The sequence below is a fragment of the Tyto alba genome, unplaced genomic scaffold, assembly GCF_018691265.1.
Source record: "Tyto alba isolate M040663 unplaced genomic scaffold, T.alba_DEE_v4.0 Super-Scaffold_44, whole genome shotgun sequence".
NCBI lineage: Eukaryota > Metazoa > Chordata > Aves > Strigiformes > Tytonidae > Tyto > Tyto alba.
The window spans coordinates 6,468,618-6,486,019 of NW_024881320.1; the positions used below are offsets into that span (position 1 = coordinate 6,468,618).

The following is a 17,402-nucleotide window of genomic DNA, read 5'->3' on the forward strand; positions in this document are numbered from 1 at the left end:
AAACAAAGCAATAAAAGCTGCATACAGGTTCCAGCATGGTGAATGAGAATGGCATTAAAGCACAGCACTAATGCTTAGTATGTTCCTTGCCCCATGCCAAACTGCTATTGACGTTTTCTTTGTAACCAGAACCCATATCCGAGAATTAAAATTCTGTTCTAGCAAGCTTTCTTGCTTTGTACCTGTTAAAGCATCCTATATGAGTAACAAATACTCCTAAATCTCCTGCCAGAGGAGAGCTATTCTGCAGACATCATTAAAGGAGTTCTGGTTTCCTTTGTAAAATTGTAAAAAAAACTGCACCAGTTTTAAAGCTTGGCTTCCACAGAAAGAACCCTGAGAAGCAGGCTGCTCTCTGATGTCACTTGGTCTGTACTGTCATCAAATCTCTCATCATAATCTTGTACCTGCTTGATAAAACTAATATTTGAAAATCAGCCCATTAGCAGAAGTAAGTAAAGGTCTCTTTTTATACCAGAAGTACGTAAAAACTATCCCATCCTGGATATAATAAGCATTCTAAACAGGAGAGATACAGTTGTAATTTTTCTATTACATTTACACAAAACATAGGTTGGTGTGACAGAAGAATCCTATGCAGTAACTTTGTTGGACTCTTGGGAAGAGACAAGAGAATAATGATGGAAGAGGTGTTGGTTTTGATTAGCATGGTTTATGAATTCTACATCACGGAGATCGCCTCTCCCTGTGCTTTACTCAATGCCCAGATCAGGTAGGTCTCTGGACACAACAGCACCCATAAATAATGACAGGATCATCTTGGAGATTTCAATAGCTCATTCTCTGAGCATGTTAAACTTCACTGAGTTCTGGATGTCTTCCCCTTTCAGGCATTAGGAACTTTCTAAGTTACTTTATGACAACACTTGTTTCATTAGTTTTTAAAATATGTGTCATACTTGTGAGACTTCTGAGACAAACTGCGATAAAAGTGGAAAATAGTCCATAAATATGAACAGGGATAGTTTTGATTGGAGCTCAAATATTCCACATTTTAGAATGCTCAGATTAGGTAAGTGATTTGAATCTTCCTTTGATCATCTGTGTCAGCCTTTGTTTTAGGGAGCCATCGGAGGAAATAATAATCTCCCGATAAAGTAAATATATATCTGGATGCAAAATGTTTTCTTGTAACTTAGGGGCATCTATTAAATCAGGAGAGAATACTCAATTACAGCTGCAAGGACATAGTTGGCATACATTCAGATGCAAGAGGAAGAGGAATCTGATTACATTATGGAAAATTCAGTAAACACATTTTTCATTTTTTTGCCAATTTCTGATGTTGAAAAGGGAAATTTGATCTAGTGAAAGAGGGGGATATTATTGAGCACTTTGGGAGCAGAATCTGACCTGCATTTTATATCAGAAAACTTATCAGCATGGTGGGCCATATTCTCCAAATGAGACTCAGACATCCATGAGTCCTTCCCCAAGAAGGACTTGTATACTGAATTCCACTTCTGCCGTAACCTTCATATACACTACCACATCAAGAGAAGTATGTCTGCAGACTTTAATGGGTTTAAAATTATTTACGACACCAGTTAAGAATCTGGACCTTTCTTTTTAAATATCAACATTGGCAATGCTAATTTAAAACCAAGAAGCAAATATACTTTCTGATGCATGAAGAACAAGAACAGTCTAGGGATAATTCAGTTTTTCCCAGAGGAATGGGACATAAGCAGCATGCAGAAGGATTTCAGTTTCAACCTTTATGTTAGCAGAACAATAGAAACACTGATTATTTTTTCTTTTGAAAAAGTACCTGTTCATTCCAGATAGTATCAGAATAAAGGGACTGAATTTACAGTACATGAAAACAGTTAAAAGAATGGTCAAAATTTTTGTATGCATGAGAAAATAATATGTTTTATAGTTAAATAATAGCATATTGGAAGAATAATCAACCTGTGGGTTTCCCTATCGCTCAAGTTATCCAACTTTCTAACACAATTTAGTGTAATTGCTAGGCACATAAAAAACAAATACAACTTACATATACAAATATACTGTGGAAAATATATATTCTGTATTGGGTAGATTCAACATTCTACTTATGCTTTAATTGTTGACCTAAAGTTGTCTTTCATGATGGATATTCCTGTGTAGCGTTAAAGCAATATTTCAGATAGGTATTTCCTATTGTCTCTGGTAATTCCATAATAATCAGAGAATGAGGAATTCTGATAATGCATATGTAAACAAATCTGACTCAACTCCCTTTCTTACAAGCACAATTTAAAGCCTGTGGAAGAGATGTGACTAGCACTGGAAACAGGGACAAATTACTCAGACATGAAAAACCCAAGTTGTTTGTTTGTTTGTTTGTTTTTCTATATGTATGTATGTTTATATAAATCACCTTGCTCAGAAACAACACACTGTCCAAATAGCACATGTAGTATATTGTTGTATAAACATGGGAAAGGTCCCCAGATACAGAACAGAAATTGCAACTTCAACAATTACATACAGGAAAATAGTCAATTAGTTAAAAGTTTAGCTATCAGATAATGCAAATTAAAAAGTATTAAATGTATTAAAGTGGCCTTGACATAAACAATGTTTACTGTAGTTCTAGGTCTATATGACAGTGTGAGTTCTAACGGTCTGTAAAATCCATAATTGACTAAAAGAAACATTTTGAAGGAAGAATCAAAATATGGAGGTACTCTTAAGGTTTCTCTGCAGTCACACTTACCTTAAGTGCATTGTGTGAAGTCACACTGACTCGTCGCCTTCCTCCATCCTCCAGCTGCATTTCGGAGTACAGCTCTTCCTCATCTTCTTCCATAATATCAGACAAATCAGAACCTCTGCTGCTCTCTGTGTGGTACTCTTCACCATGGCAATAGTGAGGCTAATTGATGGTGAGACAGAAAAATCTTAACTGATTGTAGGGCTGAAAATCCTTGTATAACACCAATGAGGACTAGAGCATCTCCTAGTTTTGTATATCACACTAATAACCACCTATAAAATACATCATGTGACTTGCTGCTCTATTCTAGTGGAGTGATCATGTATAAATCTTTTTATTCCCATTTATGCCCCCAACTCAAGAAAACTAATCTTAATCTCATAGGTGATACAAAAAAGGATATTTGCATTCACAGCACCAAATCTAGTTTTAGTCTTGATTAAAGAGGTCCTTCATGCATCAATAGACTTGCTGACCAAATTGTAAAAGCCCTAGGATAATTCACATACCATCTGTTCTTCATAGGTGTTCATTACATCACATTGTAATTTAAAAGTGATCAATATTTAATTCTTGCAGGATGCTATCATCATTGTATGATACAGTTAGCTGTTGAAATTTGAAGCTTTCATTCTCTTAAACACTGTAGGAAGACACTGGCTAAAAGCTTAACTATCTTTTTAAATTAGTCCAAATATTTCAAGTTCCTTTCGGTTTCCAATTGGTTGGAAGATAAGGAGGAAAAAATATGTCCTACTAAATTATTAATGTTAAATAGGAGTGGCCTCTGTTAAGCATTACATCTAACAAATCAGATCATAAACAAAACTCATTGTATTTTCAATGAAAAATTTTCAAATGGAGTCATGACATGACTGTCAAATTGCAGTAGAATATTTGAAGAATCAAATATTCTAGAAGTACTAGACTGCTATAAATTACCACATTCCTTCCCCCAGCGATACTAATAAAGAAATAATTTTTGTGGTGCCAGATCGATTCCCATACCTGTGTAACACACTGATATCAATCAATCCCAGCAATGAGGAGAAAATGTCTACAATAAGCAATTTCTCCAAAGTGAAGATGGATTTGCCCTCCAAACATAATAGACCGTTTCTCCTTTTAACTCTTTGTTCTGGGGCTGAAAAGATACTAGGGTGAAGCCTTTAGTAGCAATTCTCAGTGCCAAGCCCATAAGTGTTTATGCATTATATTAGGATCATCTTAGGAAAAAAGGTACTACAGTTTTTGGTTTCTTTTTGAAGTTAAAACATCAGACTATATTCTAATGCTTCATTTTTCACATCTAAACATTGTGGCTCTTATACTAAATTTTATTATTTTATCAGTTCTATTCCATCAGAATCTAAGTCCTGTTTTTCCTACAAAAATCACTCCTGCACTCCTGTTCTCAGCTGTATTCAAAGAAACTTGGGGGTTGCACTGGCACAGTACTACAAAACTTGCAAGTGCACAATGCCTTGTAGATTATCAAAGGTCAGTACTGCTGAAATAAAGCCCCAATTGCATGGGCCATCAAACTACAGAGACCTAGCAAACTGCCTCCAAGGCTTACCCATTGTGGTTGTACTAGCAGGAATGCCTTGCTAAACAACCACTCAATTATTCAAATCTCATTCAAGCACTGCATTAAATGAGGTATAAAATGCAACTAGAAGATATTATATAAGCAATTATGCAATTCTGCTTGCAATCTATTAACTCTGTATGTAACAGGGCATGCATACTTTATGTTCAATAACTGGGTGCATTTATACATGCAGATTTCCAGTAAAATCTCTATGGTCATATATTCCGTGCACTTGTGGTTACTATTTCACGTGCTTATCTAGGATTGCCCTTCCTGCAAATGTCCCAAGTTGTCTCTGAATTTCAGGTCTGTCTCTGATATTTGTTTCCCTTGGCCTGGTTTTCTATTCACAAAGCAAATCAGAAAACAGTATCTTCATACATTTTTGTGACAAAAGAAAGAATTATTATTCCCATTTTAGTCTTGGTTGACAAGTCCACTGACCCAGATCCTCAGAAGTATTGAGATATTTAGATGCATAAATACTTGTGAGGATCTGGGCAAGAAAGACTAACTTTCTAAGTCGAAGTTCACAAAGAAAATCTGTGAGAGACTGATATTGCATCGCTGTTTCAGAATTGTGATCCATGCCACCCTTCCCTGTGGGGCATTTTAAACTGGAGAGTGTAAAATCAATATATCTTCCTGCAAAATACAATGTGACAGACATGAATGATTTCCATTAGTATCCATATCTAATGCTAATAAAAAGCTTGATAAAAACCCACCAAAGTTACTTGCATTTGCTTGCAGTTTTTTAACTCTTATCTATGGACTAAGGCACATCAACTGACAGGAAACCAAAGACCTTTGATAGGGAATCATCATACAGAATAGGAGTTGCTTCTGGAAGACACCAGCAGCACATGAACATTACAATGAAATCAGCAAACTGATAGTTTCTTATGGAGAAAACCACCACAGATTAGGTTTCTCCAATTATTTTTTCACTAACAAACCAAGAGGTAAAAGTGATCATCTTTCATAAACAATGTAAATGAGCAATTAAACTACAAATAGGTGTATCTCTGAAACTATAAAATAAATATTTAATAATAAAATTACACTTAACACACAGCAGCTGTTTTGCCAGACATAATTTAACCACTATTTCTCAAAGTGCATTTTGTGACATAGTGTTTTAAAGCAGTGAGGAATTCTTTCAGCCTTACATGAAAACTAAACTTGAAACATAATCAGATCTAAGAATACTTGTAACCAGAGAGATTTCAAATCTAGCTTTGAGGATATTCCTAGTAGATAACAGAGCTTTATCTTTTTAGGCTTCAAGGAATATAACTTTAAGGGTTCCCAGGCTTCCAATATTCATATACAAACTTCCTATTTTGTAGAGCTTGGTAAAGCAGACACCCTCCAAACCGCCCTTTAATTATCTGAGGTAGTAAGTCCATGTGGAGCAGCAACTTTGTACTCACATGGTAGATACCCTAAAGTTTACTTACCAAGGTTAAATATGAAGTACGGTTATCAGAAAAATGAAGTTGATCTTGCTCCGTTACAAACACTCTAAACTTGTTACACTGGGCCTTCTTAATAAGGTCACTGGTCCTACTAGAAAATCTTGGCCTCTTTGTGTCCAGAATAATTTTAATTGTATAAAGAAGTACAGATACATCTCACCAACAAGCACATTTTGTAATCACAGTGTTCATGTATTCTAAAAATGGGAACCATTGCATGTGAAGATGGAACAAAATCAAATTCTGAAGCCACGTTTAGAATGCTGGAAATTTGAAACAATGTTTATACACTTACAAATGGTTGAACTTCTAAAATGAAGGGAACAAAAATTCCAGAAATTTTCAGAACTGGTACAAGAAGGAATGCCATTGCTGAACCCTTCAACATGGGAGGTCAGATGTTTGGCTAATAAGATTATTTGACCATGCTAAAACATAATTAAATATATCTTTGCTAGAATTCACATCTCTCTTGAAAGTAGTGTAATAAATTACTTTATATTTGTTTCCAGTGGGATCAAACCAAAAGCTGCACAGATGTGCAAAATTTTTCTGGCATCTTCCTATTCATTACAACATGTCAAGTATATATGGTACTGGTTTTCCGCTAATTAGGATTACAGTTTATAGCTTTTATGAAACACAAAGATCCTTCCTCTTTTCCCTTTTTTCATAGCATGTTTTCATATGCAGTAGTAACATATCATACAGAAAAAGCCCAGAACTCAAACATGACATTCCACTCACATTTTCAACTTCAATTTTTTCAGCTTCAGCTTTTTCAGTTTCCAGTGCTGAAGACTGCTACATGGGATAACAATCTATAGATGCATGGTGCCAAGTATTCTGTTCCCATTAGACACTGCTATACTCCAGTAACAGGACATTCATCTACCTCCCCACGATTTAGCTGCTTGTCTACGTAGCTTACCAATATGGCTACAGTAATCAGATGGTGACTTGGATAGCCTGCTGAGCTTCATAAAATACCTGTTTCACGTTGGACACCTGACACAATCAAAAGACCAGGCTACTTACTTGTTTTCCAAGTTCTGACCCTTTCAGGAAATCATCAACTGAAGCCCCCCTTCTTTTGACATTAGGAGAATCATAGCCATCTTCCTCATCATCTGAGTTAGCATACTGGGCTGCATTACTCCTTTCACTAAAAACACTCCTCCTCTCCATCTAGCAAAGCGACAAAAAAATGCAAAATTGTGAAGCGGACTCGTTCTTGCAAGCAGTGAAAGAAACAGTAAAAATAAGACATAACAACTCAAGAACACAGCACTTAAATATACTCGTGGCTTAAAGCAATGTTAGCTTACCCTGAATGTAACCTTTTAGGAGTTTTGAAAAATTTTTTATTTGTCATATTTCTCTCATCCATAAAGTTATATGTTTTTATGTGACCATCAACTCACCTGCTAGCTTTCTTTCCTGTGCCACTTAAGTCAAAATTCTCAGTATTCTACAGTCCGAGACTGCTAATGAAGACACAACCTAGTACCTACAGCATTTTTGACCTCATCACAAAAAAAAAAATTATAAAATAGAATTAGACCATGCTTTTCCTCTGATCTGAGGTGACTCTTACACTCAGGTACTGATTCCTGTTGCTTACTCTCATGAGAATAACCATCAGCCATCTAACAGGCTGGACGAAGGGCAGGGAGAAAAGATACAGCTTCATCTGCAGCAACCTAGCACAAGGGAGGAATTTCTACTACTGGGGACTAAATGTGACAAATATCATTTGCAGAATTTGATTTAATTTAGAGTGAATCTATCTGTAAACTTCTGTTCAGATCCTGAATTAAACATTTCAAACATCACTAAAATTAATATTAGACATGGTTCAGAGCATACAATATGTCAGCAATTTTCAAAAACAAATAGTATTTAAATTGTCTTTCCTATATGGTTGGTAAATCAACTTTGACCTCAGAGTGCCAAAGAAACCTATTTGTCTTTTCTCCCCCTATTACATTTATTCCAGTTTGCTTTGTTTAATAACAAAGGGAAGAAATATATGCATGCATACATATGTATTTAGCAGACCTTATTGATCCAGAATTATTCAGCTTCCCAAAATCTGTACCATCACCCACTATCTCAGTTCTGTCCCAAAACAGGGACACTCAATAAGTTGGGGCTGTTAAGACATGTGTGAACTGTCAAAATTAATGGAGTTATTTTGGAGATGCGATGGGAGACCAAAGACTGGACATAACAACTGATGATTGCCAGATGAATGACCAATAGAATGTATGAAAAAAGTGATACCAGAGCTTGAAATGAGTAGCAGGTGGTTGTGAGCAGCTTGTGATGAGAAAGTAACTGCCCAGGGCACTGGGATTATTTAAATGTTGTATGCTTGGGTAGGGAAACCAGAGGATGTTGTCATGATATATACACATCAGATATGCTGACCCAAGAGCCTTACATATGGGATTTAACTATCAAACATCTGAATCACTACAGCAGCCATGGGTCATAATGGTCTCAAAACCAGGGAGTCTCATTTGGGTAGCGATGTTTCTAGCAGCCACAAAAGGAGCTGTAATGAAAAGCTTTCACATGGCAGCTACGTTGAAGCAGCTGTAAACATATGTGAAGGTGTAGCACTGATAAAGGGGCACTCCTGAAGGACAAATATGTAAAATTACCTGTGGATCCATGACAGCATACAAAAGAGTACTTTATGTGCATCTAAACAGCTATTTGCTATTTTGAAAAAGCAGATGGTTTTAGAATATAAACATGTCTCTTATATGACTGCTGGTTAGATTCTCCTATAGAAATGAGACTCTGTCCTCATTCTGTTAACTGTCAAAAAAATTAACTCACGGTAAGTCTGCTCAGGACTTCTGTCTATCTGCCTATTTCTGCACCCATTTTTAAACTGCCCTTTATTGTTTTGGTAAATTACTTCAGTACTTTCTCACATAGGCACAAGCCTCCCTTTTAACTCCTGCAGGATCCAAGCACAAACTTTGATGATTATGATTTTTTTTTTTTCCAGAAGTAAGACTGCGTTTTTGGAGACAACATTTCTTGTGATGTTACAGGGTTTCTATAATGAACCAAGGCCAATCAATGTTCTTTATGCTACAAGCATATTTGTGGAAGATGGCACAGAATTTTAGCATACTGCTTCTTCTCATACTATGGATCTTCAGGGTTTAGGAATGATTAGTTACTACTTAAAACATGTGATGAAAATATTCTTTGACGGAAAGTGACACAATGAATAAAGCCAGCCCCAAAAAGCCTTAAGAAAAAGTTTGCCTTTACCCTATTGCTCTCTGCAACTCGTTGTGCAGCTTCTCTTGCCATGGCTTTTGCAACAGTATTTGGGACGGGTGTGCCTTGAGGTTGGGGGAGTATTCGGTTAGGTGATGGCGACCTCCTCCCCTGGAGTGGGCTGTGAAAGTTAGGAGCAGGTGGCTCAAGCATGTGTCCATGAACAGGGGATGCCGAACGAGTCTGCTCCCATGACTCATCCATTTTTAAATGTGGGCCTAAATGTTCTTCTTTGGTTTCTGGGGCTCCGGCACTTGCTAATGGCTTAGATTTGGGAGCAGTTCTGGGGTGAGGGGTTGGAGGCACCAGTAGGTCAGATGGAATGGCAGCAACAGAAGAGTCCACTGATTCCCCTTGTGCAGAGACCGTTCGAACTGTAACTTCCTTTGCTTCCAAACTCCTCAGTCTCATTAGCTCCACCATTGTGTTTTCTGCTGTTGGAAAGATCACCTCTGCCACCTGAGTACACAAATAAACAACTTACTAGCATGAAGACATCTGTTTCCCTCCCCTAAACACAACTAAAGTCTTAACATGGACTGAATTATTGACAACACAGAGTGGGTTGCAAGTGTCCACATTAGGGCTCCACACCAGTTAGCACCAGTTATCTTTAATCTTTTCAACCCATCTGTCCAAAAGCTTAAGTGTTTAAAGGAAGTAAGCTAATGAGTAAGTTATGCACAAACAAAAGAGTAAGTTCTACTGAAAGCTGAGAAAACCCTGCACACATTCAAGTGCTGTCACATGTTTATTGTTGCCTTTACCTGTCAGCTGAAATTCACCTAATGTATATGGTCACTGTAACACTGCAAGGAGAACTCACCCGTTGACCTTTCGCATAAACACCGTAGCCTGTGACGGTGGCACCATGGGAGGTCCCTGTTGCTGTCAGAGTTGGTGGCTTCCAGGACACCTGTATGGTTGCTGGGGTGGACCCAGCCCGTACAGTAACATCTTGAGGTGGAGCTGGAGGACCTAAGACAGACAAGATTGGTCACTGTTGAGCCTTAGATCAGAAGTATATATGTCAACTGATATACCTGTAAGTTGGAACCTACAGATCTCAAAACACTTTTTTTTTTTTTTTTTTTTTAAGATAACAAAATATCCTTATTGCAGTTGTTATGTAAAATCAGAAGCACAGGCTCAGCAGGCCATGAAGCCAGACACTGACTCGCAGCTTACAGCCATTAACTAGGCTATATTTCTTTGCAAGATGGTCTGTACTTGCAACTTGCCCTGGACCTATTTTTATCCCTCTAGGCTGCATAACTACTACTTATTCTGAATGCAGAAGATCTTTACAGAAAAATTCAGGGAGAAAAAGGCCCAGAAGTGGCACTGTTAGTGGAAAACTGCTGCAGGTGACAGCAAGTGACTTTTTGGTATGTATTTCTACACTGAATGCACACTACATACTCAGAATTCACTTTCAGATTCTGTCTCTCTGGACCATCAGTCGCTCCAAGACAAGATTTATGAGCCAGAAGGTGAAATGTGGGCTGCAGGCCGAAACCTTAACCTTTCCAACAAGCAGCATGCTGGTTTAAAGGACAGCTGGACTCAAAGTCTTAAAAAAAATAAAAAAAATACACCTACTAACCTTTTAAGGCATTTACAGTATGTTAGTGTAACAGCACACCAAATACATCTGTAATTAGAGGACATTATTACCCTACTATAAATTGCTCTACTTTGGACAGAAAGTCAAAATAAAAATATCGTAGAGATTATTAGTTCATGAATACTTCAGGCATCTTGTGTTAATTTAACAGTCAAACCCTGAGAAGTGCTTCATGCTAAAACATTTCAGAAGCAGGGTTCAGCTGGAGCCATCTCTGCATAATAGCCGTGTGAATATAAAACTGGTTGCTGTGAGTTTGCTTTTACCAGTGAGCTAAGCACAACCAATTTCTGTTCATCTACCAAAAAAGCTACAACTATTTTAACTGTGTGTATTCATTGCTACCAAACAGATCATGATGCAAGTGTAAATATCACAAAAGCTCCAGACTCCAGATATGCTGGCAAACCATGAGTGCATTCCAGTAGTTTGCTGTCACGGCATTTCATCCTCTAGCGGGCATGGAAATAAAATTATGGTCACATTCAGGACACTACAGGCACAACATGAAATTTTTGCCTATAACATCCCTTGCATCTATAATGTATTTTTAGCTTGCAAGGCCAAAGTATGCAAACTGACCTAATGCTATTCTTGGACAAGATGTAGATTTTGATTTAGGATTGAATTTTACCTTCCCTGACCATTTTATTTTATTGACAGCCAGCACCCTCAATCCAGCAAAGCTCCTCAGTTTACAAGAAGGAATGCATCTGATCTAGCCCAGTATCTTGTCAATAACAGTGACTTTAATCTGCTCCTGCAGAAGTCACCTTTCTTCCATTCTTCCACAACCAAACAATCCCCAGGGAATCTATCTCAACCATCACAGGCTGTAGCAGAGTTAGATTTAAAGAATTGTAATGCCCAAGGCTTAGCATGGTTTCTATGTCCCCCCATCATTAAATGGGAAATTACTCTTGATGACTTTTCATGATCTTGGTCATCAACATGAAAGTTTTTTCCAGAAATCTGCTACAGTTTGATCTTCATGAATTTATTACCTAAATTAGTTCAAACCCCATTGGTCCTGATCCTGTCAATACTTTTGTCTATTTTTAGATTTGAGCACCCAAAACAGAAGTACTTATATTTTAATTTAAGCAATTTTAATGCTTTGGTGGATCAAAAAGAGGAGTTCAACTGCTCAGCAACTAAAGAGCTGTCACTCAGCTTTGGTCCAATAGGAAGCAATGCGTTTTCAAGTATAAATCATGCAAAACATGATATATCTATGCAATGAGAAAAATGAAAAGGTGACCTCCAATTGTCCTGTATTTTTCACATAACTGCTCTCTCAAGCTTTGAAATATGAGCAGTTCTCTCAAGTTCATTTTTGCCTGATGTATTCCTAAAAACCTGCTGAGACTGCTACAATGTGAAAATTTGAAAATATTCACTGGTCCCCACTCCCTTTTTGGTATAAGTGGCTGATGGTATCCTTTTCTGTAAGGATGTTGCTGAACCTACTAGTAAAGAGCAGAGCTTCTCAGCTTCAAATAAAGCGAGCACGTGTATTAATCTGTAAACATTTCTGAAGCCCTTAGAAAAATGTCAGTACAAACATTAGCAGCTGCCTGTGGCCAGTTATGTTGCAGTTCATGCTGCACTGTCTGCTAAACCTGACATTTACCACAACTAGAGGTTTATGTGACATCACTCACCCTCATGCATCTTCTAGAGAAGCACACTAACAAAGGATTCCCTTCACACAGAATATCTGTATTGCTCCTTCAGCATACTCTAAAAACATCTTTGAAACATGTCCCTTACAATGTAGGTCAACTGAAGATATTTAAGGTGGAAAAATAATCCAGAGTTTGAGAGATAAAATAGTATTAGTCACACTAAAGACACTTTCTCTGTTTTTTTTTGTGTTTTTTTGGTTTTTTTCTTTTTAAAATTTCTTTCTTTTAACTGTAGTTTGGAAAAAGAGCTATGTGATTACTCAAAGCCAGTAATATTTGCAAGACAAAATATGACACACTATGATAGTAACTCCCATTTCTGACTCTGATTTCATGGGCGTCCATTTCCCTTTGTTTCAATGACTATTGAAATACAAACATTAGCCTCTAATCTCTTCAGCAATTTCTATTTTATTTTGCTATATAACAGTGAAAAGCTGACATGCTTATGTAAAAGTGCTCTCTGTGAAATGTAGTGGTAGGGAATATTCTGGGATCTCTGGATCAAAAAGCAGAGGCTTTCCTGTATTTTAGCTCCTCAACAGTGAACAGCTCATGTACTGCTATAGCATACTTCAGCGGCTAGAGGGAGATACAGCATGTTAAGTGTTTGGCCTGAAAGAACTTCACTCAAAAGGCCTTTCCCAAATACAAGTTAGTATATCTAATAAGTTTAAGCCACCATCTAGGTAGTAATTCCCGACTCCCACAGAACATATACATAGTTTAAAGTGCTTCCTTCCCCAGCTGATTCTATAATAGCACTACCACTTATCTCACTGAAATGATTTAAGACAAAAGAGAAAATGCCTAAGCTGAGAACACCTTCACTGAAACTATAAATCAACACCAGTAGGCATACAAGCTTAACTCCCTCTCTGCTCAGCCTTCATTACTGTCCTGCATGTCTCCTTATATGTAAGTCATGCAAGCCAAGGAAGAAACCAGAACGAATTCCTGCCCCTTTGCTAGAATCAAATCCCAGCAGGGAGTCAATTAAGCCATAGGACAATACATACTATTGAAATTTCACTTGCAAGGAGGAACTTGTACTTGACTGTCCCTGCTTTAGATGCACTCAGGGCTCTCAAAGTCTGAATATATAAGGAATCTTCTACTTGTCCTTGATTAGATGACCTTGGTTATATGGATCTATATGGAGAGATGTTCAAATCTTTTCAGTACTGCCATACACATTCCAAAATTATGATATTATCCTTTAAATGCACTATATTATTTCTGCTTTAGATTTCAACGCTACTTCACTGTTCTTAAACACTGGGAAATGACTGGTAACACTTACCAACATTCCTAATGTAAAAACAAGGTAGGAAAAAAACTCAGACTTTCCAAAACAACCAATTCATTATCTTTACAAATTCAAATTGTACAATGTGATTACAACTTCACAATCAAAATACATTTATATCCCCTAAATGACTGTGTAGTCCTCTAAGATGTCTGTGTTGTTTTTCATTACAGAAAAGGGTTGGATCATCTGTGTAAAAAGTGCTTTACGACATACAAATAACATACAAATAACATGTCAGAAGAAGTAATTGTTTTTTTCCCAGTGTTGTTCACACCAGTGAAAATTAATTACTACCAGAAATACCATAACAGGACAAAATAAATACAAATGGAGTTTACTCTGATAAAACACTTGTGATCTGTAATAATAAGCATGTCTTTCCCTAATTTATCTCCCAAAAATGCGTCAGGCCTTACCCAGGAACAAGGAAGAGAATAATGCAGGACAGGAATTCATTTTAGATATGATAAAGCAATCTAATAATCCCCAGTCTGCTCATGAAAGTGACAGGAATTACAGTATAAAGCTAAAAGTTAGATTAATTTATCTAGTATTGTCAGAGAAACTTAACTGGAGAGAGTTTTGTGGTAGGGAGAAAAATATCAAACCTGCTGGCAACGTAGAAAATTCCACAGAGGCTTCCTTTTTTTCTCGTTGTTCCAAAGGAAGCTGCCAGGGCATCTGATGGGGCTTTGCCATGACCTTCACCTTGTAGGCCATATTGGGCTTCAAATTAAAAAAATGATACTTGTAGCTAGCAGCCTTGACAATGTCAAATTCTTCTTCATTAAGAAAGATCACGTGACTGTAATTACTATTTGTAGGGAGCCAGGACAGCTCAGCAGAAATCTGGGTTATATTGTCCACTTTAAGATTTGAGGGGGCTACTATGACATCCTTCCCAACTAACAAAGTGCACTGCAGTTCATCTGAGTTACCCTTGTTTGTAATGCTCTGAATTGATATTCGGTATGTACAAGTAGAAATGTTAAGCTTTTCTATAAGAGCTTTCGTTCTGCTTCCCAAGGCTATGTTCATCCGTACTTCTTTGTCAACCAGAACATTGTAGCTGCTAATGGTTCCCCATCCGGGTGGCACTACCGGTGGCTCCCAGCCCACAATGACACTTTTGGCTAATTGTTTAATAAGGGTGATTTTTCTAGGATAAGGCACAATGTCTTCTCCAATTTCATCAATGTTCACATCCAGAGTCCCTGCACCATTGCTGATTACACTAGAGTCTATGTGACTTGGTGGACTTATCTCCAAGAGATCTCCTTCCAAAGTAGGACCTGAATGGTTGATAAAATTCTGATCTTGTTCACTGCTTAATGTGCTTGATAACCGGGTCTCATTGTCTTGAACAAAATCCACAAAATTTGAAGGGACTAGTCCTCTTTGTCCATCTAGAAGTTCCCCTGGTGAGAAAGAACAATGTCATTAAAATCCTTGAAGGAACATACCTCTTGCATGTCAATGCAAGTGGACAAGATAAGGAAGAAGATATAAGTGAAAACTGTATATAAACAACATTCACAGTTTGAGAATGTAAAGGCTCAGTGAGGCAAAACCAGAACTGCCAGTAAGCTTTCTTGACAACTTAAATCTTGCCAGTAGGAAAAGCTGACAATATAAAATATCTTATAATTAGCTTTGCCTGCAAGGAACAGCTTTGCTGGTGCAGAAACTCTGTTAATTAACACAATGATGATAGGGGTAATTTTAGCAACTGATTTAGTAGTAGATGAAGAAAAGAACTGGGAGCGTGTTTGACAGATGAACTGATTCAAGTCTGCATGAATTAGCACGAATTCACAGATAAAAAAAAAAAAATACCTTCATAAAAGCCATCTTCATCCATGTCTCCATACACATAAAGGTACTTTCCTGCAGTGAGGGGGAGCTCTGCTTCTGGATTTTCATTTGGTCCATCAAAAGGGTTGTAGCTGCAATGGAGTACAGATGGGAAATGTGTGTTCACCTACAACCCCCACACTGCTAATCAGAAAAAGACTTACAGTTCTAAGGCTGCAGAGAAACATAGCTCCTCAGTTCAACCTTTTTGCTTCCCTTCTGAAACATATATTCTGAGTGGAGTCTAGGTCAGTGTGTTGTGAACTGTATCATGGACAGGCTGTCATGAAACGCGACCTATTCAGTTGAGCACTACAAATTTGAACCCAAGTCCTTTTCTTTAGAATTTACTTACACATTTCTCATTTAGGTCTCTCTAAAAAATAAAGATGATGTTGCCCATGTATTCAAAGTGAATTAAAGCAAACTCAGTTGTGGGGGTCTTTTCTAGTCCCCATTTTCTGTTTGTTTTATATGGCAGCCTTTTACACAAGATTATTAACTTCAACAGAGAAAAGTTAAATAAAGAAAAAAGCAGTGAGTTACAGCTAAAACAAGCTACTCATAGAAAAAAACTCATTATAAAGTATTTAAAGCCACGTTCATCCTGAAAGAAATTGTTAGTCACAGAAATTTTTATTGTGACAGTACTTTATATCTGAATTTTTAATGTTCAAGACAAAGATGTGAGGAACTTCTAAATCTTTCTTGCATTGATGACAAAGCAATTTATGAGAACAGATTGGGGGTACACATTCTCATCTCATTGAAGGCTAGAAATACAGCAGTGGGTAAAAGAGCCATGACATGTTCAACTTTCTTTGACAATTACCACACATGGAAATGGAAGAGCCATGACATGTTCAACTTTCTTTGACAATTACCACACATGGAAATGGCAGTATTTTGCAGCCAGTGCAATGAATAAAAGTGAAGCGAAACCAAACGTTGGATATTACAAGTATGTATTATATATGTAATGAGCTGGGGATTTTTACCTATAACGGGCAATGCAAAGATGGACTTTCCCAGAATATCTCTGCTTTGAGGTATTGGAATTCTGATCATTATCCATCTATAGAGAAAAAAAAAAAAAAAAAAAGACAATGTGATTTCAAAAAGATGCATGCACTGTTTTCCTGACAGGCAATATAAATCAGTGAACATGCAACATTAAAAAAAAAAAATTCTAACATGGAACAGAACTGGTTAATTTTACTTAGAAGGGCATAGGCTACACTGGAACTGCAATTCAGATTCTAACAGGGCAAAATAACTGAGTTAATTAATTGACAACTTGCTAGAGATTCAGATCACCAGTCTAAGACTGGCTGTTGGTTTTCCTCAGCAGCTTGCAAATTTGAAAAAGCACCAGTAGACTGGTGCTTTGTCATTTGGTTGATGGAGCTGGCTGAAGGAGATGTGATTTTGACTCTTTCATGCTCCTGACTAAAGAAATAGGCATGACTTAACCATAGCAGGCTTGCTGACCGCCTCACTCTCCTGACTAAGCTTTTACTAAAGTTTTCATTACAGTATAGTAAACTCTGTTACTCCAAGATGACCTACTGTAAGTGATATGCCTAGTGTTTCTGGGCATAGTATAGCTATATGATCACATAGACAACCTGAGGTGATACCTTAATTTTTTAATCAGAAAACAATAGTAGAAACCTGATACCAGTGACTAAATACTTAAGACAAATGCCGAGTTTAGAGCTGGTGCAAGTATCAACTTCCAAACACTTGGAAACAATGAGTATCACGTAAAATGTACCCCCTTGCCAATCCAATCCACAGCAGCAGCATCTG

At 37.3% G+C, this 17,402-nt stretch overlaps 1 protein-coding gene across 19 annotated transcripts in view; it reads right to left on the bottom strand.

Moving 5' to 3' along the window:
* RIMBP2 (RIMS binding protein 2) overlaps window positions 1–17,402 on the bottom strand; it is a 153,512-nt gene that overhangs the window by 21,604 nt on the left and 114,506 nt on the right. For all 19 annotated transcript variants that reach the window (XM_042805404.1, XM_042805403.1, XM_042805400.1 and 16 more), the window contains 7 exons: window positions 16,589–16,665; window positions 15,573–15,682; window positions 14,345–15,154; window positions 9,936–10,087; window positions 9,101–9,568; window positions 6,842–6,991; window positions 2,729–2,887 (listed from right to left, as the gene is read on the bottom strand). In XM_042805404.1, the coding sequence (XP_042661338.1) occupies window positions 2,729–2,887; window positions 6,842–6,991; window positions 9,101–9,568; window positions 9,936–10,087; window positions 14,345–15,154; window positions 15,573–15,682; window positions 16,589–16,665 (1,926 nt within the window). The remainder of the gene's footprint in view (window positions 1–2,728; window positions 2,888–6,841; window positions 6,992–9,100; window positions 9,569–9,935; window positions 10,088–14,344; window positions 15,155–15,572; window positions 15,683–16,588; window positions 16,666–17,402) is intronic.